Source organism: Ambystoma mexicanum, chromosome 13 (genome assembly GCF_040938575.1).
Source record: "Ambystoma mexicanum isolate Mex_15411 chromosome 13, UKY_AmexF1_1, whole genome shotgun sequence".
Taxonomy (NCBI): domain Eukaryota; kingdom Metazoa; phylum Chordata; class Amphibia; order Caudata; family Ambystomatidae; genus Ambystoma; species Ambystoma mexicanum.
This window is the reverse complement of record NC_090938.1, coordinates 88,270,071-88,294,645: the sequence shown is the minus strand read 5'-3', so window position 1 is coordinate 88,294,645 and position 24,575 is coordinate 88,270,071. Positions and strand designations below refer to the sequence as shown.

General features: G+C 43.7%; 1 protein-coding gene across 1 annotated transcript in view; it reads right to left on the bottom strand.

Moving 5' to 3' along the window:
• The window catches only part of LOC138520260 (cytochrome P450 2G1-like), a 359,513-nt gene that overhangs the window by 204,895 nt on the left and 130,043 nt on the right, over positions 1-24,575 (bottom strand). The window contains exon 4 of the mRNA XM_069632721.1: positions 21,856-22,016. Within this exon, the coding sequence (XP_069488822.1) occupies positions 21,856-22,016 (161 nt within the window). The remainder of the gene's footprint in view (positions 1-21,855; positions 22,017-24,575) is intronic.

Genomic DNA, 24,575 nt, shown 5'->3' with positions numbered 1-24,575 from the left:
CCACTATATCTTGGTCAATACTGTGAAGAGCAGCATTCTCCCGCCAGCAGCACACTTCAGTCAGCTGCTTTGCCTGTTTAAATTTCCCTGCTGCACGCATGCACTCACAACAACTAGAGTGCAGCTTGTGCTCTAGGCCTCGATTGAGCTGCATTAATCGTCTCATCTTCTTCGTCACAGTATTATTGTAATTATGGGAATGGAAGTCCTTTCTTCACGACTTGCATGTAAAGTGTGGGTAAGTGTTGTCAGTGAAATTCAAGGGGAAGTCAGCTCTGGATGACTTGTAGGTACAGTCTGAGAAGGAGTTTTCATGAGTCTAAAAAGGCATTTCAGATTTTGACGAATTTGCATGGAGATCTTTTGAAAAGGTTTTGTGCACCCTTGCTAGGTGGATGAGGGGAGGTATGACAATATGCCATTAAGGTATTTGGCATGGATGGGTGATCCTCAAAAGAAAAAGGGGAGCACCATGTCTCATGAGATGATGCCATGATTCTCTCCACAGAGGCTGTGTCCCCCCATGTGATCCTCCCTCATATAGCCGCCACAGGGTCAGGATCAGGGAGCAGCTGTGATCCCCTGGCCATATGGGGAGGGGTCTCCGCCGGGAAAGGAGTGATGATGCTATTGGTTTCATCACAGTAATGATAGAGGTTTTAGAGTTTGTAAATGCTAATAGAGTTTGGGGCAATGATCTGGTTTTAGAGGAAACAGAATCTTGTGTGATTTTTGTGGAACAACGCTTTATAGATGTGTGCTAAATATACTTAAAACAAAGAATGTACAACTTGTGTGTGCTTTAAATGAAATGCTGTTTCTGAAATAAAGATGATTGACTGACTTAGTAAATAACAAGGGCAATACACTAAGATGAATACTAACTAAAGGAGAGAAATTGACGCAACCAAGTGATTTCACAGAAACACTGGAAGACGCTCCTGAGCTAGTGAAACGTGGTTAAACATATACATGGCGAGCAATAACGGTGACCCATTCAACCACATCGCAGAACTGCCTGCACCAAGACTGGCAACACATTTTACAGTCAACTAAGGGGCGCCATGTGAATACTGGAACCTCACCCCCAATTTCCTTTGACATAACAGTGAAATGTCTCTTTCCTGGAAGGAATACATTCTGACTTACCTGGATGTATGTGGAAAGGAGGAGTAAATGGATTTTAGGAAGAGAGTCATATTCCTCTTCAACTTAGGTTAAGAGCGTCAATGCACGTTTCACACCCTACCACGCATTCTTACAGGGCTGGATGATGATCTAAGAGTCTGTGAAGAAGCCATTGGGTGACGTGATGCACAACAGGACAAATTAGTTGCCATGCTCGTAAGTCCACTTTGTACGGGAAAGTGCAGTTCGTGCTGTGGCAAGTACAAAGAAAATGTTATGCAGCAAGAAATGTGATTATTTCAAGCATGATTTTACAGTCTATCCAATAGAAAAGGTGTGCTACATGTGTGAAGCATTGGCATTTCATGAGGTCTACAAATCCAGTGGAAGAATGATGGGGGTTTTGATGACGATCAACAATTCTTAGAAGACACATGTGTGACACCAAGGATGATGTCCGCATTGCAGGGATGCCGATGGCAGGGATCTTTGATTCTGGTTTCCCATATATGGTGTTAGAGGAAGCATTGAATTAATCTCACATGAAGTACCTGCTAGGAACACCGTAACCTCCTGACATTGACCCAGGCATTTACGCGTGCAATCACATTGGTGCTCTAGGATACTTAGATGAACAAGTGTCCTGCAAAAACAGCAGGGCTTTACTCCGGGTCTATACGGTCAAGAAGGATTCTTCATGCTTGGGCTTTTGGCATTCGGTCACACTCAGTATGAAATTAGATGCAGGCAGTGAGAAGAACAATCTTCAAAATGCTTCAGATATTCTGTCTGATAAGAGTGAAGACATCTCTCAGAGTTTCTCAAGATTTGTTTGCAGACAGCCTGAGTCAGCTGTGGAACTTCCAGGGCTCAAGTTGGTCTCTGTCTCTGTTAGGCACATGGTTTGACAGACCCCATTCTCAAACTGGACCAGCACAAAGGCATCTTTAAGGATCAGAGTACTATGGGAGACCTATGTGCGGTGCCAATGAGGAAATGTAATAATTAGAGTGGGTATTAGCTATAGTGCTAGTGCAAAATGAGAATGGTATCTTTTACATGTGTCTGGACTTGCAGTGTTCATTCCAACATTGTCATTTACGCTAATCTCGGCCCCTGCGTAGCATATGATAGGATATGATTTGATATTTGTATTGCGCCTCTAGACTAGCGTTTCTAGGCGCCACAAGACGGGAGGGCAAACGGAGGAAACACAACACAAACGATCTTACTAGGCCTTGTGACATTCAGATCGTGCAAGTGCAAACGAGAAGTGCCGGGGAGAGGGTGCGAAGGGAAGGGGTAAGGGGGAAGTGCAGACAGGGCAGCAGGGCTCAGAGTAAGTGCAAGCATGGCAAATGAGTACACAGGTGCAGTCCCAGACCAGGAGGGTTGGAGAGGCAAGGAGGCAGTGCAGGGTGACAGGTCAGGTGGCATGGTACCCTGTGTGACTGGGGGAAACCACGCAACCAGTTAGGATGAGCAGACAAATAGATTAGCAGGGGAGAGAGAAGAAAGAGGAGAAAAGGATGTTTTGAGCAGCTACGGGAACTTCAGGTGATCCGGCTCAAGTCTGAGGGGGCAGGGAGGCCAATCCAGAGGGAGGCACCTGCAGAAGAGCGAAATCTCCCCACTCCACTCTCTGCTTGGAGAATCATCTGACCCACATGGAGTTGGAGGTAGTTGAGGTCAGGGCTCTAGAAGGAAGGCATTTAGGAAGAGAGAGTTGGATATAGTTAGGACCACTGCCCCAGAAAGCCTTGTAGATGGTCTTCAACTTGATCAGAGCAGCAATGGGGAGCCAGTGGAGACATTTCAGAGCTTGAGAGATGCGGTCCTTAGGCTTGAAGAGGACGAAGAGTAGACTTCAGAAGATTGAGAGAGAGGCTGTTACAATAGTCCAGCCCGGCGAAAACCTGAGCTCTGGAAACAGTGAGTTTCTGGGGGGAGGTGAGGAAAGGCACCATCCCTGCATAGAAGCAAGACAATCAGAAATTAGTCAGAAAGCAGAGGATGCTGAGAGTAGCCTGAAAGCGAGCTGTGTGTAATCCGCGTAACACTGAAAGTTAGAGGAGAAAGTAGAAATCAGATGGGCCAAGGGAGCCAGATTGGCATTGAGAGCCAGGGTGAGAGGATAGAGCCCCTGGGACCGCCACATGTGGAAAGAGAGCTGGTGGAGATAAAGGACCCAAGTTGGACCTCAGAGGGTCGGTCCAAAAGGAAGGGAGTCAGCCACACCAGAGCCTGACCCATGATGCCAAGGTTCACGTTGATACGATTGATCAGGGTGGCGTGATTGACTATGCCAAAGACAAAGGTCAAGGAGGATGAGGGAAGTGTGAGAGCTGGAGTCAAAGTTAGAGAGCAGATCTTCACAGGTATTCAGGAGAGCAGTTTCAATGCCTCTGGCCACTCTGAAGCCAGACTGATGGTCATGGAGACAACCAACAGATTCAGTATGAATATTTAGCTGAGAGATGTCCAGTTTCTCCAGGAGCTTACCAAGGAAAGGAATGATAGAGATCGGGCGATAGTTAGCCAGACAGGAAGGATCGGCAGAAGGCCTTTTTAGGAGAGGGTGCACAAGGGAGCACTTTATGAGAGAGGGGAAAGATCCAGTGGCGAAGGAATGATTACAGAAATCCATCAAGGCTGGAGCCTGGGAAACAATGTTGTCCTTAAAGGTTCTGGAGGAGCAGGGAAGCACCTGTTTAGATAAAACGTTCATAGATCGGACACGTTCATAGATCGGACATGTCTAGAAACATCATCAGGTGTTATAAGAGAGAAGGAGGAGAGCAGGGAGAAGGGGGGCCAGTGGGGACTGAGAGCGGTAGCGGGAGAAAGATGAGGAGAAGAAGAAAGCGAGGAAAGGATGTCCCGGGCTTTAATGGTGGAATTAGAAGCCCAGGGCCATGAGAGGGCATGGGAATGTACAGGAGATGTAGAGACTGCAGTCGAATTGCCCAGCTCCTTGCAGTGTGAATGCAGCGTGTTCTGTTGGATTACCTGATGTATTGGATCTTTGCCGGAATCTTTCTCCCCTTTCCAGTGTTGGGGGCAGTGTCAGCACAAGAGGTTAAAACCTCTCTTCAGGCGTGGAGAGCAGTGGTGTGCTTCAGTGTTTTCTGTTGGATTACCTGCTGTATTGGACCTTTGCCAGCGTCTTTCTCCTCTTTCCAGCGTTGGGGGCAGTGTCAGCACAAGAGGTTAAAACCTCTCTTCAGGTGCAAGCGCAGCAGTGTGCTGCAGTGTGTTCTGTGTTCCATGGACCAGAGGGCGAGGAGGAGCCCCACGTGCTCTGTGTATCCCAGCTTTAAAGTTTTGCTGCTGCCGTATCCGGGTATTTGTTTGTGCAGCCACGTGTCAGTAGTTGAAAGGCTTATGCAATTGTACCATCGAACAACAGCAAAAGTCTTTCTCAGGCAGCAGCTTTGTTCATAACTGTCAATATAGTTGCCGGTGGGGAAAACCCGGGCTTGGTGACTTCACAGCAAATTGAATAGACCTGTAAAGAGCACAGATACATTCTAACCTGATGGTTGCAAGAAGTAAGGAGCTCTCAGCAAAAAGATTCTGCTGATGATTGTTGCAGCTGGCATGTTAATTTGTGTTATTCCCAGTTAAACTGTAACATTTAAAACCCCCAGAACGTTTGCTTATGGGTATATTGACATACAAATAAAACAAACACAAAAAAAAGTAAGTAGAAGGAGGCAAACTTGTTTGACCTACAACGGACTGCAGCAAAGTTTGGTCACAGCCGTCAACAGCGCTCTACGTGGGGTGACTGTGGGACATTGGGCCTTTGAACGCTGGTTTATTAACTCTTGAGTACAAAGGGTACTACTCTTAATTGGAATTTTAAACAGCGAACCAGAGCCTTTTTATTTTAGGGGTGACTGCGGGCATTTGGGCCTTTGGGCCCCTGGTTATTAACACTTGAGCACAAAGAGTGCTATTTTTTAATGGACTTTTAAAGAGTGATCTAGATCCTTTTATTAAGGGGTGACTGCGGGCCATCAGTCATTTGAACCTTGCTTTACTGATTTTGTAAGAGTGAAGTCCTTTCACCCACAGAATTTCTAAAGTGCAAATCCGTGTTCCTTTATTTGAATGGGATTAATTATCTGGGTCACCAAAACTTGGTTTTGCACTTAATAAGCAGTGTATTTTTGCCCTGAAGGACTTTTTGAATTGGCCCAGGCCTCATGCGAGGAGGGTGACAGTGGGCTGTGAGTACCTTGTTCCTGAGTTTATATAATGTAACTGGTAAGCTTGGACTAAAAAGGGATCATCTACTAATTGATACTAATTGGTGTGATTGCGTTAAAATGGGGGTAACACTGAGAAGTATGGGTTGCTCTACAGATTCTCCCACAGTGCACTAACGCAATGTAAGATCCAAGGAAAGCCAGGAAAGAAGAGAGGGCTCAAACTCGGAACAAATAATTGTTCCCCCTCCCCATTTGAGCCCGGTTAGACCCCTAATCTAGTAAAGAAACAAATTCAGGATTCAAAACATTAGTTGAAGTCCATGAGCATGTCCCACCTCCACAAACTAAATAGGGGGAGTGTGTTTTAGGGGTCATAAGAGACATAAACCAGGTCTTGACCAACATTGAAGGTCATTTAGGAACTATTGTCTCTGAAGATATGATGCAGGGGTTGACTTGGTTTCTGATGTCTCTATTTTGGTGCCAGCAATTTCACATGAGTTGGCTAAATGGATAAGGTTGTCACTGGATTTTAAAACCAATCAATGGTCTATTCCAGAATCCCCTGCCCGTGAGCTAGGTCTTACGAAAATAATGTTGCACCAATACATAGGGAAAGTTCTGTTAATTGCAGGGGCATGTTCTCTAGCACATTCGCCCACTACGTCAGACCTAGAAGGGTGAAACTGGGAGGTGGAAAATCCCCAGGTTGGGGTTGTTCGGGGTGGAGAGACAAAGTCCCAGTTATCTCCTGAGGAACAGGTCCCAGAGGGAGCAGGGAAGGTGGGGAGGGCTGAGCAACAGTGGTGGACGAGCAGTCCTTTGCAATCTTAGCCCGGCTCCTTGATTCAATGGACAGAGGACATGATTCCCTCAACTTTGAAATTCGTGACCTTAGACAGATTCTGAAGGAACTGGTGGGGAAGGTTCACTTTCTGGAAGGTTGCATATTTGTCATCTCCAATCAGAATGCAATCCTTAATAAAAGGGAAACAGCTGATGAGGAGGCCAAAAACCGAGAGAGCGACGTAATGCTAAAAGTGGTAGGGGCAGAGTTAGTCAAAGATGGAGGCGTGTTAACTAGCCAGCCTCAGGAATTGGAAACTTCATCAGAGGTGCTACTTCCGCCAGTCTCCATTTTGGGGGTGGACCCTGACCAGTGAAATGAAATGGTATGTGGTAGTCCAAAGGAGTCACATCACCTATTGCGGGGCCCGCAAACTAAAGAAAAAATACTCCCTCAAAGGAAAAAACAAAAACGTTGCAAGTTACCTCCTAAACTAAATAATAGGGGATCCCAAAAATGTTTGAGAAATCTAAGATCTGAGGTAGGCAAAAAAATGGTAGCAGAAAGGGCAGAACTTGAATAAATGAAAAGGGATTTCTTTAATTCAAAAAGAGCAAACGTTCTAAAGAACCAATCAGTGAGTTAGGACAAGGTGCAGAGTCAGGAATACATGCTATTAAGCCGTTGTAAGATAGCCCATCCTTTAACTTAGGCAATATTTCAGTGTACCCAATAGAGAGGGACTCCCTGGACATCTCAGGGAGGGAAGAGCATGTGAGTGAGGTAAAAACAGACAAAATGAGTGGACAAGGGGGCGGAGAGTGCTGTGTTTTAAGGGACTTAAGGGATTTTAATTTGCTGCAGTGCTACAGTTGTTAGGGCCAATACAGCCAAAGGTATTGGAAATGGGAAAAAGTCAAATTGCCACCGAAGGTGGGGGAAGTGAAAGAAAAATTGTTTGCAATATTTTCCAAACCTGTTGTAGTGGATGTTCAGGTTCGGGAGACATGGGATGTCCATTATGAAATACCAGTGCCGCCATCTTGAACAATAGAAGATCAAAGTTTGGATATGTGAAAGAGCCAACAACTGAGGGTGGACAGCGCATCCTCGCTCACACTGATAACAAGGGGGAAAGTATCAAAGCACAGCATAGACTACCCTATAAACCACCCCAGAAAGTGAGGAGGAGGCTCATATATTGTAGCCCTCTTTTTGAGAGCTCTAATAGGTACCCACTGAATAGACACTACATCATGTCTCTTATGTACGAAATTCCAAATTTGAGGTTGGTAACAACTGGAAATTTAAGTATTGTGGAGTTTGTGCATGAAGACTGTTTGGATGTAGTATAACTCTACTTAAGGTTACATATTATCAAAGGCACAATCTTGGCAGAAAATTAGTGCTTTTTATCATTTAGCTTTGAAGTGGCTGATGCAGGGGCTTCAATAATCTCAGGTTTAGCCCCAGATTACTCAGAAAAGTGCAGTGGAGTAAGTGGGCTGCTTCCTGTGCGACAGGTTGACACCAGTAGGCCATGGGGATACAATGAAAGGGCACCTCAGAATAATGTAAATTGTGGTGGGAGACAAATTCAAGAATTGAGGTTTGAAGGGGGAGGAAGGTCCGGGTTCGACTCGTGATTTCCTAAATGGGGAGAGGCCTCCTCGAATTCTAGAGGCTTTAATAATATATTGAAAAACCAGGACTCGTTTGCTTCCTTTGATATAGTTTGCCTACAGGAAACTTTTCTGCTTGATATACCAACTATTGAAGGTTTTGATGTAGTGCTACTGAAGCACTGCATGGTGTTAGAGGGTGGCCTAAGAGTTTGTTTGTTTGTTTGTTTTATTATTTATAATGAGCACCAGACCCGACGGTATCAGGGCGCTAAAAGAAACATGAATATTTTCAGCTTAGGTTACAGTGCTGTACAAGTATATACAATAAAGATGTGAAATACAATATGTTATATACAATAAAGACTGATATAGTAAACAATTCGAGAAAAGTCAGGAGGACAAAAGGAGAGAAACATTAGATATTATATACAGACATAGGCTGACGCAGATGACAGAATAGGGCGGCAGACCTTAGGATAAATGTACAAGGGAGGTAGGGAGGAGCTGTCACGAGTAGGCGAAATAATATACAGTGAGGGGGATGGAGTGGAGCCGAAGGGACACCCATGTTTTAGCGATTATTTTCTTTGATCCACTTAATGATGTTGTGCCTGAAGTTTAACTTACTGCGGACCACGGAGGTCCAGAGATAGAGAGCCTGAAACATCTGTGTGCCCAATGCCCTGCCTTGTGTATACTAAGGGGATACATTACTCATCCGAATAACAGAAAAACAGAACAGGATTTGTGGATCAGAATTTTAAACATAAATGAACATTCCGTGCCATTTAGGCTTTTAGAGTTTTTAGGCATGTTTTGTGTTTTTTTTAAATTTTGGTGTACTGCAGAATGCAGTCATATTTTGTTTGATGATTTTAGGCATGTGATTATAGGGGTGGAAATTAAATTGTTTAATTGTGTTTTTATGGAATTCGCAAAATCTGGTTGTTTGTGTTTGTGTGAAAAGTTCATATTTGTACTGTAATGCACAATAAATAAATAAATTGCCCAGCTCCTTGCAGATTTTGAAAAGTTTGGCCATGCTATTAGAGGCCGCAGATACACTGGCTTGAATGTGGACCCTCTTTTTGGAGAAGATGGAGAGTCTGTATGACCTTTTGAGCAGGCGGCAGGACAGTTTGTCAGTAGATGTGCCCAAAGACCTGCACTTCCGCTCAGCTGCTCTGCACTTGCGTTTCAGAGCAGCCAGGTCATAGTCCTGGTAGCATAGCTACCTATATGGAAGGGAAGCCACCATGCCTTACAATCTGGACCTTCACTCTGCCAACCATTAGGTACCATTAGGTATGGCAGAATCCTAACTCAATGGACTACACTATTTTTGTGATACCCTAGCAGTGCACAGTTTTTTTTAATGCATCTTGTATAAGCCATGGTGGCATTAGTCTTTCAATCAGAGATGAACATTCTTCTGTTGGGGGTACCAAGAGCAGCCTGCATTTGTGACTATATTTTGGTTTTTTCAAGTACCAAGGAGTATCACAGGGCCCTGCTCCGTCGACCAAACAATCAAGAACAGCTTAGATCATGTATTTGGTTGGTGGAATTTTATGCAAAGTTTGTACCCACATTTGCTTCCCTCCTGTGACATGGCCACGCCTATGGTCAGTATGAGTGGCTGACACACGAAATAGACACACTACAAGCACGCTCTCAACCCCTTTGCAGAGAGCTTGCTTCCAGGGTTTTTGAATCCAGTCACAGGAGCAAAACAGGACTGGGATTATACAAGGTAAGGAGGGGGGCCCTGGGTTTGTTTTTGGCGTGGGTGGGGAGCACTGGGTTTGTTTGTGTGAAAGGGAGGATGGTTCTTTTGGGTTGTTTTTGGAGTGGGTGGGAGAGCCCCTGTGTTGTCTTTAGAATGGTTAGAGGGACCTTTTTTCGTTGCTTTTGGAGACGGTGGGGGAGCCATGTTTTGTTTATGGAGTGGGTGGGGAGGCCTTTGGGTTGCTTTTGGAGCCTGTGGGGGAGCCCTGTAGTTGTTTTTGTAGCAGGTAGGTGACCCTAGGACTATGCACGGTGTGCAATAGGGGGAGCCCAGGGACTGTGCTGGGAGCAGGGTGGGGGGGAGCATGAGATAGTGGTGTGAGCAAGGTGGGGAGAGCCCAGAGACTGATGGGAGCAGGTGGGGAGCCCAGGAACTATACCGGGAGTGGGTTGCGGTGACGCCACACAATAGTTCATAGCCATTTGGACTTACTGTCCATTTGGCATTTTTCGGGGCCTAGCCTGCCCATATTTTGCTTAGGGGTGGCACAGATCAAACAAGTTTAATGTTCACTGGTTTATGGGGAAAAAGGCCTGTTACCCACAATAAATGCAATACAATACAATACACATGTTCTGTGTTGGCCTCGAATTCTTGCAAGTCCACATTCTCTGTGGACAACATTCACAGTACGTGTCATGCGGCAGCCCTGGCGCCTGTGGCATTCTTGGAGAATGCACTGTGTCAACAGTTCTATAGCAGGTCCTGGAAAAGGAGTTCCGGGGAAGACTACATGCGGTCTAGTCCTCTCCCAACATAGCTGCCGCATAGAAGGGATGCTATAACTACGCGCCATAGTCACGGCTCGGCACATAGTATCGTTCTTTGTGGTACCCGCTCCAGCTCTCCTAGCTGTTTTTCCCCACTCCTGAGTGCTTGTGTTTTGCTCAGCAGTTTCTCTCCTCGCTTTCTGCCTGGCTTTGCCTGCTTTGCTCTCCTCGTTTCCTTACGCTTTCCTCCGCCACTCATTGCTCTCCATAGCTTCGGTTTCACACGAGTGTCGTCTCGTCTGGTACCCGTCCTACAGGTATGCCCTTTTGCCTTACCTTCACCGGTTCTTCCGCTGTTCTTCTCGCTGATATTACACAGAAGGAGTTCTTGTCCTTGTCCGTAACTGAGCTTGCCTTTCCCTGGTGCTTCTCCACGCTCTGCAGACGTTCTGGCATTTGTTTTCCTTATATCAACGTTCCGTACTATTACTTTAGTCCAGTTGATAATCAGACCTCGGTACACAACAACATGCTGCAATCTGTCTGCATTGTCTAATCTCTCCAGTCAGAATCCTTTGGAGCTGTCGAATTCGGTGCTCTGCATTCTCTGTAGTACCAAGGTTATCCTACAAGACATACCAAGGACATACAACCACAGGGTTTTTGGGTGCCAAGTGTTTTTTCCCTGTTCTGGAGGCGGGCTCTCTGGGGTTCCCTTTTGTCAGGGGTTCATATCCTGCCAAGGTGGCCTCCGGAGTAGCCGGTCCTTACTTGCGCGAGAAGAAGAGTAAGCTTCCTAAATGTCAAGAAGAGAGGAACCAAAGAGGAGAGTACCAGACTAACTCATCGGACGAAAGAGGTGAGGAGGGGTCACGGGAGAGTTCCCCAATGGCATTCAGTCGTGACAGTACACCCCTATGCAGCATTCCTTTGACTATTTGAATAAGGTTGGAAGAGAGTCAGTCGAATGATGGGTAGGAACTCATGTGGGTTGGTGGACAGGGTGTTCCGAGAGCACATTCTTGTCCATAGGTGAAATTACAGCTGGGCAATGGGCCTCTGCCTTGTCACTACTCTCCAATATAGTGGACAAAGTGCTTTGTCCTATGTGTTGCCTCTAAAAGGGAGCAGGGTGTCAGTTTGCCCCATCACCCATGTGTGTATATTTAACATGGAGACATTTGGTGTTATTTACATGTGCAAAGTCTTTAATATCAGGCAGTTTATGTAGCAAATCCTACAGCATCGAACTTCCATCAATATTCTATGACCTTATTATTTTATCATTTGTAGCATGAACCTAGCTCAAGAGCAGAGTAGCACTTTTCAATGTATGAAAGTCAGCGTTGGGCATGGATCTTTGAACAGTAGCACAGTGCTGTTATCGGAAGGGCAGAAAAACATGGATTCAACTGTACTGGAGTTATTTATGGAAGATTCACAATGTTTGAGTTTGCAGAACTGAAGGATGGTGGGGTGTTCCAAGCCTGCAGAGGTATAGATTTCCGATGGTTAGGGCATAGCTGGAGAAGGTCTTTTCTTTGAGGGGTAGCCTTGACTCTAACTCTTGATGGATTTGCTATGTGAGGTGTGAGGTTCTCCAGAGGTGTCGCCACCGGACCTTGCAGCGGACACACATCTGCCAGTAGCTATACATCTTTTCCCATGTAGCCTGTCATGGTGTACATGCAACATGTTGATCTGGTACTGTATGATCCCTCAAAGCGTACTGCCCATCTAAAGGATCTAAATCAAAAGGGACCTGAATCATAACATTAACACAAACTTTCAGTTTTTCAATAGAGAATAGTTGTTAATAATCAATCTTTTCTATTGAATATTAATGGTACAGCACGTATAAATTGATTTTTTTCTAATGAATGCATTATACAAAATCCCACCTCTGCGCAATCTTGCTTCTCGTGACGTAGAATGGATTAAACTTTCTAACCATAACAATAATAACAGAATGCTATGTAAAGTCCAATTCTCGATAAATGCAAAATTGTTATGGGGCTTTAAAACCGAGCTAGCTCTTTGTGGGGTTAGAAAAGCATGCATTTGCATCTCTTGAGGAAGCATGGACTTTTCTGGAGTGTCAGCCCGTAATCACAGCTGATCGCCAGGTGCTCAAGATGTATCTCTTAAAGGGGGTAACAATAACCTTATGATAGAACAACTTGCATCGTTAACTACGGCATTAAATGGTTTATCTTGGCTTGAACCTTTAATAAAGGCAGCAGCAGCAGCCAATGTACAACCTGTAGCATCATCATAATCGAGCGATTTCCATATTTTTTCGTGGAATTGCTGCAGGATAAAAAATCTTTGCAAATGGATGTCTTTATTCACATTCCAAGTTACTCCTTCTGTCCTGCTTATCCAAGAAACCATGTGTTTGAGTGAGGTGTCATTTGATGGTTTTACTTCTATTATGCATCCTGCAGTGCAGAAGAACGTGGGTAGACCTACAGGGGTTTTGGCAATTCTAATAGACAACAATATGAGATTCAGAGTCAAACACACTTATGCGTCTGACTTATTTCCCATTATAGAATTGGGTCTTGATGTGCATTACTGTAGAAACTTATTACTTATTTCACTTTATTTGTATCCTTCTTCTTTAACTGTTAATCAGGCAATTCATGCATTGAACATTGCCCTTCTCGAGGCACTCACTTGTAGTCCCAATGCTGAAATCATAATTGGTGGCGACTTTAATGCCACACTTTATCCATTGTCTCTGCTTGCTCCCAAAAGCTATTTGTCGGCTCACCTTAAGATATCGATTCTGTATGAGGACATATGGATGCGCTTTCTGACAGAATGGGACATTTATCTGGTGTTTTCCAACTCTCTGCTAACTTTCCACTCTTGGCAGAGAGGGTCAACATCTCCTACTATTGACTATATTGCAGCTTCTAGGAATCTTTCTGGGCTTCTTTTGCCTGTGGACAGTGTTAACTCTCGGCTTGGTGACCACTTAGTAATCTTTTTGTCTTTGAGTGTAGCCCTTAAGGCGTTTTCTTCATCCCCTGTTTTGTCCCTGGCACAAGAGGATCACGTTTTGCTCTCCATTAATTGGAATGTTGCGACATGCATAAGTTTAACATTTTTAGTTAATCGTGACCTATAGGTCCCTCCCAGTATTTATGCTAATTATTATGAAAAAATAATGCAATGGAACCTAAAGATGATAAAATCTCATCTTAGCATCATTGCACTCTCTAATAGAGCTTCCTTGCCTCGCTCTACATGTACCTCTACTTTGTCTTCCTCCATAGCTTGTCTAAAACAAAGAAAAAACTACGAGCTTCATCTGTTAAAAAAAAAACATACAGGGAATAGACTTAGACGCATAAATTTGCACCAAAAAACAAATTCTCTTGTGCTATAAAGCTGAGGGGAAAACATGCGTGATCAGATATTGTTAGAAATCAATCAAAAAATGGTGCTTAACGTGTGTAAACATAACTCCAAAGACATTTGGAAACTACTAAGAACCACTGGTAAAACATCAAACTTATATTTGTATCTTTGGATTCCTCCATTGATTGTTCTGCTTGGTTCTCCTTTTTCAAGGTTAAATATTCCACTCCCCTGTTCTTTTATTCCTTTTGATGTATCTTCTGTACGTCATTATATTCCTGATGCGTGTCCTTGGTCGCAAACAGATATCGTTCATGCAATTCACAAACTTAAACCCTCAAAATGTGCAGGCCCTGATGGCCTTCCACTATGCGTAATCAAGGACGATCCATTGTTTTGGGCAAAATATTTTGGGGAATCATATCGTTCCATCTATAGATCTAAAATCATTCCTGTATCGTGGCTAACTTCTACTATTATTCCGCTACACAAAAAGCATCCAATTAATGACCACAACAATTTCGCCCAATAGCATTAATGGATGTTGCCGCAAAATGTTTTGCCTTTTTGATCCTTAACGAAGTAGAAGCCTTTATTACAACAAATTCTATCCTTTGCAAAGCACAAGTGGGATTTCGTAAAGCAATGGGACGCAATTAGATCACTTTTTAGCCTTTGACAGTGTGATAAGAGGTGTGCTCTGGCGGAAAATGTTTCAGTTTAAATTCCCCCCTTATTTAGTAGCACTCATTGCTCTCTTGCACGACAATACCAACATTAAGGTGAGGATCAATGAGGAAGGCCTGCTCACTGATGTAATTCCCACTGCGATCGGTGTCAGAGGTTTTATTCAATCTGTACCTTGCTGGCATCTATCGTGTCTGGGATCCTTCAAAATCTTTTGCGCCTTCTTCTCTGCTTACATGGTTAACTTACGCAGACAATGTTCTTCTTTTTGACCGCACAGAGTCGGGGCTCCGAAATAAGCTTGAGAGTTTTTTTTGTGTATTGCAATCAGAATAATCTATTTGTTAATCCTTTAAAATCCAAAATACTAATGTTTTCAAATCGTAAAAAACGGCGTAAATTTAGATGGTCGATTAACTTAAATGAAATCACCCTTGTATAAAATTTGACATACTTGGGCTACAATTTATCAAACACTAATTTTCTTATGGAATAGCAATCTTCTCTTCCTGAAAAAGTGTTGCCGTTAAAGGGCCAAATGAAAATTATTTATTTTAAATATGATACATTTTCTTTAGTACCACTTATTGAATTCTATTGTAGGAAAGTAGAAGCAGTTATCCTAATCCTTTATGGATTACATTTATGTCTTGTTGAAATTGACAGCTATTTCAATAAGCTCCAAGATAAGATCTTGAAATCCGCACTTGGTCTACCTAATTACATTCCAAATGCGATTGTGAGCCACGAATTTGGGCTTAAGTCTTTGGCCTTGTGATTCAATTGGAGACTGCTTACTAACTTCTCGAAAATGCTTTTCCCCCCCTTGAATTCCCTTTATGAGGACTTTTCTGCAATGCTTGTCAACTCCCAGCCTGTGTCTATTGCACAATTTAAACAACGTATGGTAAAATTATTAGAAAAGATTAATATTCAGCCTGATGACCTTAAATGGCAGATAGGTCTTGCCAAAAAAAGCCACTTTGCAAATGATTGGGCCGATACTTCTGACTTCATTTCTTCATATTCCTCCTTATCGGAATATGCGAAATTCAGGCACGCTCAAAATTCTTGCCTGTCATACTTGACTCTATTTCCTTGTAATGAATCCCGCATCATGTATATGAGATTCTGGTTTGATTTATTGCATTCCAAGATGCGGACGAAGCATTGGTTTAATAACGATAAGCTGATTAGCAACATGATATGTTGTTTTTGTACAGATGCCAATGAAACCACAAAACACCCTTTTCCCTTCTGTCCACACTTTGAGGAAATCAGACTGCATATGTTGAAAGATTTTAAGAATGCAAATACTGTGTAGTCAGAAATTTTATTTGGATTGGATGCATTATCCTAGCGACTCTGCGCTTTTTACGTTACATTGAAGCACAATTAGATGCTAGAAGGACAGGAATCTTACCCTAAACTAAGAAAATAAGAATAGCTTGACTTTCTGTCAAATCGTAATGAAGTAAACTTATCTCATAATTTCAGTTGAAGAAGGTATAATTTGGGAATGCTCAATCTTGTTGCCACAAGACTTTCAGTTAAGAAGCCATGCTAGGAATGTCTCTTGTTTTATTTTTTTATGGCGATGATTCTGTTTTTTCAGTTATTTTTTTATTTTTCAGTGAAGTAGAAATAGATGCTTATATTTGTTTTTTGTAAAGCTGATTTATTTTTGTATGTGATTAGAAGTGATGTGTTGTAAAAAGATGTATAGTGTCTTACCAAAAAAAAATATTATACTTACTTTGTAAAAAAATATTATTAGTAAGAATTTGTAAAGGTGCGTAAGCACTAAAAACAAATAAATTTTTTAAAAAAAAGAATTGTTTTTCATATTTCTCTGGACCATAGAGTGGTGAAGGAGGTGATGGCAGAAGGGCAGATGAAACAGATGAAACAGACCGCAAGTGTCATCTTTTGTGGAGAATCAAATAGGAGAGGCAGCATCTGATGGAGGAGGAGATAGGTATCACAGGGGGCTGGGGTCAATTCAGTGGTATTGGCATCAGACCACAGAAGGGTAGGTAGATTTATAGAGGAGGCTTGCCAGAAGAGAGCATAGGAGGCGACAGAAGTTGGGGGAAATGACACTGCAACTAGTGGGCGACAGGAACAGGGGCAATACTTTTTCTGAAGCACAGGCCCTAAGCAGTGCTTGCCACTGGCAGTAAGGCAATAAGGGATGAAGCAAATATAATTGCATGGAACACCATATACATGCTGTAGTACTGGATGAGTGCTAGAGAGATAATGATTACTGAGAAGTCTTCATTCAAATTTGACATGTTTGTGCTGTTAGTTGCAGATAACCTGTGAATATTTAGGTCATAACCAGTCACATGCCTACTTCTTTTCTTTGAAATGCGCTATTTGGGAATGCTATAGGTACTCTTGTGAGAAAGGTACCAGTCTGTTTGGTAATCATAGAGAACAGTTAACAGCATGATTACATTTATATTTTAGGTATTAGTTGTAGGGCACTAAACATTCCCTTTCGATTACTGTGTAATACCTTATTTTTGTGGCAGGAAATCCCGGGAGAACTATTTGGGAAATTTGACAGAAAAAGTTGTGGTTCACCCAAAAGGTCTCTGAACTAGTTTTTGGGCTTTTGAAATGTTCTTCTGCTTCTGCTTCTAATGCATTTGCACTGGAAATAGAGAGGAATAATTTCTACGTTTTTGTTTTCAGCTGGAGTTGATCTAATTATGCTAAAATAAAAACACAGCATTTGTCCCAACCAGGGCATGAACCATCATGCCAAAGTTCCACCATAATGAAGTTAAGTCAGAAGATTCCCTACGGAAAGTGAGCCATAGCAGTGCTTTGATTGGGAGGGAAAGGAATCCAGAGTGGTGATGCAGTGATTAAGGCCAATGGTGGCTGTAGTGCAGAAGGGAGTTATAAGGGTTCTGCATGGTGAGGGGCATAGAGCTACTTTGTCAGTGGGTTTGACAAAGTTCTTTTCCTCATGACTGACCCAGGAATATTCAAGGGTGGCCACATTTTCAAAGTGTTGACCCACAATTAGCATTAGCTCGAGAGATAGTTGCTATTAAGGCTGCCCTCTGACTCACAATTGGGACCCTTGAATGTGGTGGAAGGAGTGCCTATGCTTTTACTCTTGTAGGACATGATGCGCCTTCAGGCCATACTGTAAAGAAAAAAGGAATTAGAGGTTTGGCTGGTGTAAGAGTGTAGAAGTACGAGACCGGCACACAGGTGGCATAGTGGTTGCTATGGACTTTTATTGGTCAATAAGAAAGAATAAGAAACCTAAATTCCCTATGTGAGGTTTCCCTGCCCCCACTTAAGATCTAAAGAGGCAGTCTCACTCTCAAACTAAAAATAAAGATAACTGTATTTGTCCAGGAGAATGGCTCCATATCCCAGGCTCTGGAACATACAGTTTCACTAAAATGTTAAAATAACTCTCCGCAGGTGGAATGACTCTCTTCCCCGAGTTGCAATGTTCTCCAAACAAACAAAGTTCCAATAGTACTTGCAAGGCGGAATGATTTGCATCCCTTGTTAAGGAGTTATCAAAACCAAACAAAGATTTAACAGTTCTGGTGCAGGGGAATGACTCCCTTCCCCCCAGTTAAAGTGTTTCCTTGCTTCCACCTCTATATATCAGGAGGATGACTACTCCTGAGTAGTCTTAACACAGGTCGCTAAACGCAAAGGGTCCAGGGGGAATGACTCCTTTGATTCTTTAGGACTTCCTGGTGAGCTTTCAAAACATAGATTTCCAACTAAATTGTGGGTCACAGACCAAGCTTGCTCTTCTTCTATAAGGCCCACTTGGTTCGCTAACCTGCCAAGTACTGCCACAAAGAAGATGACTTGTATATCTCCCTGGTTGCTCTCTTTCTCAGTTTGGGTCAAGTTTCTCTTCTTTGCTTCTGTGTACTTGGAGCCCTGTCCTCCCAAGTACTGTCATGAGGAAGATGACACATTTTGATCTTGTTGTTCTATTGTTCGCGGTTTGGGTCCCAGAACCAACTTTCTCCTCTTCTTTGTTTTGGGGTACTTGGAGCCCTGTCCTCCCAAGAACTGTCATGAGGAAGATGACTTGTGTTTGTCTCTTGCTTCTCACTTTTTCAGTTTGGGGTCTTCTCTCTGCCCGTACTTGGGAAGAAACACTTCCCCTTTTTCTTCTCAGTATTCATTTCTGGGTCATAACTTTTGATATTGTCCCAGAGTTGAGAATTCTCTCATCTTGAGTTTGTATTCGTCTGCCCAGACCTTCTCTTGCCCCCACCGGCCAGCCTGTACACTCCTGTACTTTCAGGGACCTTCCTGGCGGGCTCTGGTCCATCCTGGGGTTTGCACCTGTATAGCTCTGGTTCCACATGGCTTCCACTGACCTCTGCTTCGCTGTAGTGGCTCTGTAGCCTCTGGTTCCTGACAGTCTCAGCACCTGTCACACACCACGTGGTCCACCTCCTTCCTGATGCAGTGCTACTGCTCCACCAGCATCTTGCAGGGTCCTCCGATGTGGGGCCCAGTAGAGGCAGCTCCCACTTCTCATTAGCCTCCTGCCCTGCAGACACTTGTATATCCCACGCCAAACAGCTTCTCTGCTTGTTGTTGCTCCTGGGATGGCTCGACAAATGGGTAGGTCCTTTGTGTCTTTTTATCTCTGTCTCATAATCACTCCTCTGTGGAATACTATAATGTTCATTACAGATCCCTAGGATATTCTTCATGCCTCTGCAGGGCCATCTCATCTCAGTACTTTTGTGACAAGTGCTCTTCGTGTTTTCCATGATCATCCTTCGTGGGACCTCCCAATAAACTGTCGTCTTCTACAGTGTACAAATACACAGGTCTACTTTGTAGAAAAGAGGTTAGTTGAGGAAAGAAGGTCAAGAGTGTATGGAGGTAATATGGTTTCATCGGGGCTGCACCCCAAATGGTCGTCCTTAGCCCCAAAGGGGGAGTCCCTCCCCATGTGGTCCTGCCACATTAAACAACCCATGAAGGAATATTGGGTAGTGGTCTCTAGCCTCATGAGAAGTGATTTTCCCTGTATAAGAAGTGGTGACACCTGCTTAATCGTCACACCACAGAACATTGTTGTCAGGCCACATTGTGTTAAAGTTCTGTAGAATCGAACAGTTACATAATTAATTAGTAAAGGAAAATGTGTAAAAATTCCCACATCTAAAAGAGAAAAGCCTCATGCAAAGCCATAAATCGTGAACCATGACCAGGTTGCTGATTTGTATTCTTCCAATAAAATAGTCCCTGAATGAACTCTTAACATGGAAAACACTGAACAGCGTAAGTATTAAATGCCTGTGTTACACTAGAATGCAACACAATGTCCAAATAAACACACACAGACATACACACAAACACACACACATAAATGCACACATGCACATATGCCCATACATACACACACGCCCATTATGACAAATCATTGGACGTCGTCTTTTCTCTCATCAGGGAGAATCCTACTCATGTGGCCAGGGCGGTGCTGCCACAGTCCAATAAACTCCCTGGGGGAGGTGCATTGTGGGAGGATCACACAAGGGGGATCCCTCATTTGATGAGAGATGACATCATGAGGACAACGCAGTATATTGATACCCCCAGTGCTTAGTAAGTGCCAGGGCCCAAATATTTTCTAGCACTCCTGTGACACTGCGGGTGAGCACCACTGCTGCCACCACCCATAGCTGCTCCCCAGAGTATCAACATATTTGGGGTTACAATACAGCTTGCACCTGCTCATTGTGGTTGATGGATACACTTACAAGCACCACTTCATAATTCAAGTGAGTCTGAAACAATAAGTGCCAGGGCTAACAAATAAGTGCCAGGGCTGAGCCCTGGCAAACACCACTACGAATTAAGCACTGGATAACCCCGTAGAAACAACCAATCCCCACCTCCCACATGTGCTATTGTAGAATAGACAAAGTTGATCCAATAACACACATTAATTTTGAGGAAGAGTAGGAAATGCCTTTGGGAAGATCCGACTTCAGCAACTGGAACGAAGAAGAAGCGCAGAGCAATGTCAAGCACAGCGTGAATCCCAATAGAGTGTTCTAGTCAATCCAAAACATTCAGAATACAGACAAGTATAAAGATGGAAGAAGGATGTGAGAAAGGCAGAAGTCCTACCTGGGGGAACCTGCAAAGTGGCTGCCGTTCAGTGGGAAAAGAAGGAGGAGAGCGGTCCCCCCCTTGGTTCTAACGAAGAACCAAGAGTTCCGGAGCTGGTCAGAAGCCAAAGGAAGAGACGGCAGACTGGTGGCCAAACTCGAAAGGCAGTCTGAGTCCTGGGAAGTGATGACGCTTCCCCAGAGACAAATGATCTGGTGGAGCCACCGCAGACCCAGGGATGCGCAGCACAGCCAAGCTACTCACGCAATGGCAGAGAGGAGCAGGAAAGGAGCAAGGGCCCTCGCCAACACAAACACAAGTATGTGAGTGTGCAAAAATGCTCTGGGATCCAGACAAGGTTGTGGAAGAGGGAAAGGGATGCAGAAAACCCAGAAGACGGGGTCTGGGACCCTCATCAGGAAAGGTGGTTGCATGTGTTCATCGAGGGTTGTGCTTGGCAGGTGAGTGAACCAAGCCTACCACAAAGAAGAAGCGCATAACTCTCACTCATACAGCAACTACTAAAGCTAAAAGTTACTATATCTGGAGGAAAGCAGATAGAGGGGACATTTAGCCTAATAATCATAAGTATCTGGAGGGAAGCCAAACCAGATAAGCTATGGTTAAGAAAACCTGAAGAGGCAAATGAGAGAAGCAAAGGCACCTAAGAAAGCAAGTCTGGGACCTGCACCCAAATAAAGAGGAAGTCTATTCTTCAAAGTCACAGTGCCTGGCAGGAGTGTATACCAGGGTAGCTGGGAATACAAGCAGAAGAAAAGGCACATTACTTATAATAACTTCTCCATAGTTGACTGGGGGAAGAGACTGGAAGGAAACAAGGGGGGGGAGCCTACCCCTTGCATTTTATGTAGACCGGAAAGGCTGGGGAAAAGACAACAGAAAAACCAAGAAGAAGGGACATAACTTAGTTTTCATTGTGGACATTGTAATGGTCAAGGGAAGAGGAAGCCTCCTTTCCACCATCGGAAAAGTGGGCAACTGGTAGGAGCTACGTTGTTCACCTTTTGCAAGTTGTTTTGTGCACAATATTTGAGGACTTTAATTTTGAACTAAAAAAATAACTTTTCAACCTGAGAAGATCCCCTTGCTCCTTAATTTAGGGTATTAGGGTGAGGGATAGAATTAGGGTTTTGACACAATGGTGAACTTGAGTTTGTTTGACATCCTGACAGAACCATTAGATTCATTTGAGGTCGGGAAACCCCTCTTTGTTTGAAGGACAGAGGCATTTTTCCAACCTTCATTTCTTTCATAAAAGGTTATAGCAATCACCCTGCCAGCACTGTGCCGATCTCTGACATTTATACCCTTACAAAGCACACATATCCCCACATACACAGACACAATCCCACACACACACACATGAATACAATAAATATACAATTACCTGAGCAAATAAGCCACTACTTTCCACAAGGCCCACATCTATCAGTCTGAGCAATTCATGGAACTCATTATCTTGATAGTCGAACCGGTTCCCAAAAATGACTGAACAAGTGACATTGGCAGCTGCATTGCTTAGGTGAAATGTCGGGTCAAAAGGCAACTCTGTTAAATGAAATAAAAACAGTCAGTTACAAAAAGAATCATTCATCCATCCCCACAGATAACACATAATGCTCATGAGTTTGGAGTGAAAGGTAAGTAACAGTTGGTACAGTTGGTAATAGCATCTGTTTTATCTGAAGCCTAATTATAGGTATGGCAGTATAGCTCCAGAGGAATGCCACATGCAATAATTACTGTATGTGCAATGTTTAACTCAATCAAGCACTGTAGTTGTGATCAAGTTGGATTTCCCATAAAAATAACACTTTTTCTAATGCTTAGAACTGTGTTGCTGTTTATCAAAACAGCACATACTAAACGAAAAGAAAGAAATTGAGTATGATGAATAGTTTATGTTCCTTTTGTCAAATGGCAGCAGTTATTAGAATCTCAAAAAGTGTTCTTCCTATGGGAATCCAACTTAATCATAACTGCAGGTTCACTATAGGTGACTGTGTTATTTTAGTTATCGATAGATTTACTTGTCGGAAAACAAGACATTCACTTTGTTTGCTTCATATTTTGCTCCAGATACTTCCAGTTGTCCTGGAGCAGCCTTACCTCCCCACTCACCCCCCTTACTGTGTGAACTTCCCAATGGTCAGTGCTGGGTCCACTTCTTTTCACTCTTTATACCTCTGCTCCTAACACATTAATCTCCTCCTATGGCTTCTCCTATCAAATCTTCCTTGATGAGACTCGATCTGTTTCTCTTGTGACTCCTTATCTGATGAGGCATGGTCAAATATTTCGCTCTCTCTGCCTTCAAATACTGAATGGCATCTCACTTGCTGATGCTCAACTCCACTGAGGCTGAAGTGTTCTACTTCCATCCAAATAAGCTCTTCCTCTCCCCCTCTTCCATTCTTCTCTCCTGATCCCCTTCCCTTCTCTGTTTCTGCTCACCACCTAGTTGTTGTCTGTGACCCATCCTACAACTTCTCGGTCTTCTTCTTCAAATCTGCCACTGCGCTCAGACTTAATCTACTCAACATCAGAAAAAAAGTTATTTTTCCCTTCAACACCGCTTAGCACCTAACCTACTCTTTAGTACTCTCTTCATCTGACTACTGTGCCGGTCTACTGAAGAGAGGCTCTCAGGAATGCCCCTCCTCAACCCCATGAACATGACGGGCCAAAGAGTCAAGAATGCTCAAAGTCACTCATTGTTTATTGGACAGACTCCCAGTGCACCACTGACAGGCACGTATGCATAGAGGCATCCCCTCAGACAGCCATTCCAACCATATCCCGTGCATATCTTTCCAGATCCAGGGAACCCAGAGGACATCAGGCATCCAAACACTCTAATGGACTGCATTGATTAAATACAGAGAAACCACTGCGCTGACGTCATTAGTGACACCATGACGTAGCAGCGTTAGCCGTGCATAAAACTCACAGTCCTGCGCAGTTTACACAAACACTCACTCGTATACAAGAAGAACATGCATACACAGTTCTGTAGATAGAGTATGGATACATATACATACTGTGAAAGCTTTTATTATTTTTCTCATCAGCCAAATACAGTAATGCTGAAACACAAGGCAACAAGAGATCCTTGCAAATGCTTATGGCAATTAACCCAATGGGAGTACAGGAGTGTATATGGAGTCTGGTAGGACCACCTACGACTAACCTAAAGGAAACATAGCCCATTATAAGCATGTCAAAATCACATTATAAGCCTAAGGAAAATGAAGGAAGACCTCCGCTACAGGATACTAGACAAGGGAAGCATGCACAGGCTGCACAAAGTAAAGACCAAGCTCACAGCCAAGGTCACAGATAAGACAAGCACATTCCAAGCTCCAAACGACAAAGGGCCAGGTGCAGGAAAAGTGAATAAAAGACCCAAAGAGCTCCATTTTGTGGCCCACAACTACGTGATGCAGCCAAAGTATTCAATGGGCATTCACCCATGGTGGGAAGAAGAGCCGTTCTCAGCTCCCAGACGAGAAGTGAAACAATGTTGCAACGGGAAGGCAATCTCATAGGCAAAAGGTGGTCTACTACCAGATAATATTGGGACACAGTCATCTCACATCACCTTGAAGAGGTGCACAGAGGGCTGAAAAGCAAACTGGGTCCAAGGCCTGTGGAGACCAGATCCAACCAATCAAGAGACAGAAATCCAGGGGTGGATGGCAAGGGCCAATGAGAAGTCTACGACCCTGCAACAATGTAATTGATAGTTTCTTGGGGACGGGGCAGGTCAGCCACCTGACAGGCAAGGGCCAGTAGAATAACCCCTATATGGGCTAGCTATAGGTGATACTACTCCCGGCACCCCATTAGAAATGGGGATAGGTTTTTGGGGGAGGGCCCAGGTGATGTGGACATGTGGCATCCAAACGGGGGCACGCGCCTTGTATAAATGAGATGTACTGGAGAATCGTGATTGTCTTGTATGATTCCTAGCAGTTTTTTGTAATAAATGACAGTTCTAACTTGCCGTTGGCTGAGTCCGCTATTTGTTCTGGGGAAAGGGATTTTTGGGCCCTTGGGACTCAAACAAATCCCAAGACCTCTGGCATACCTGGCTTTCTGACCAAC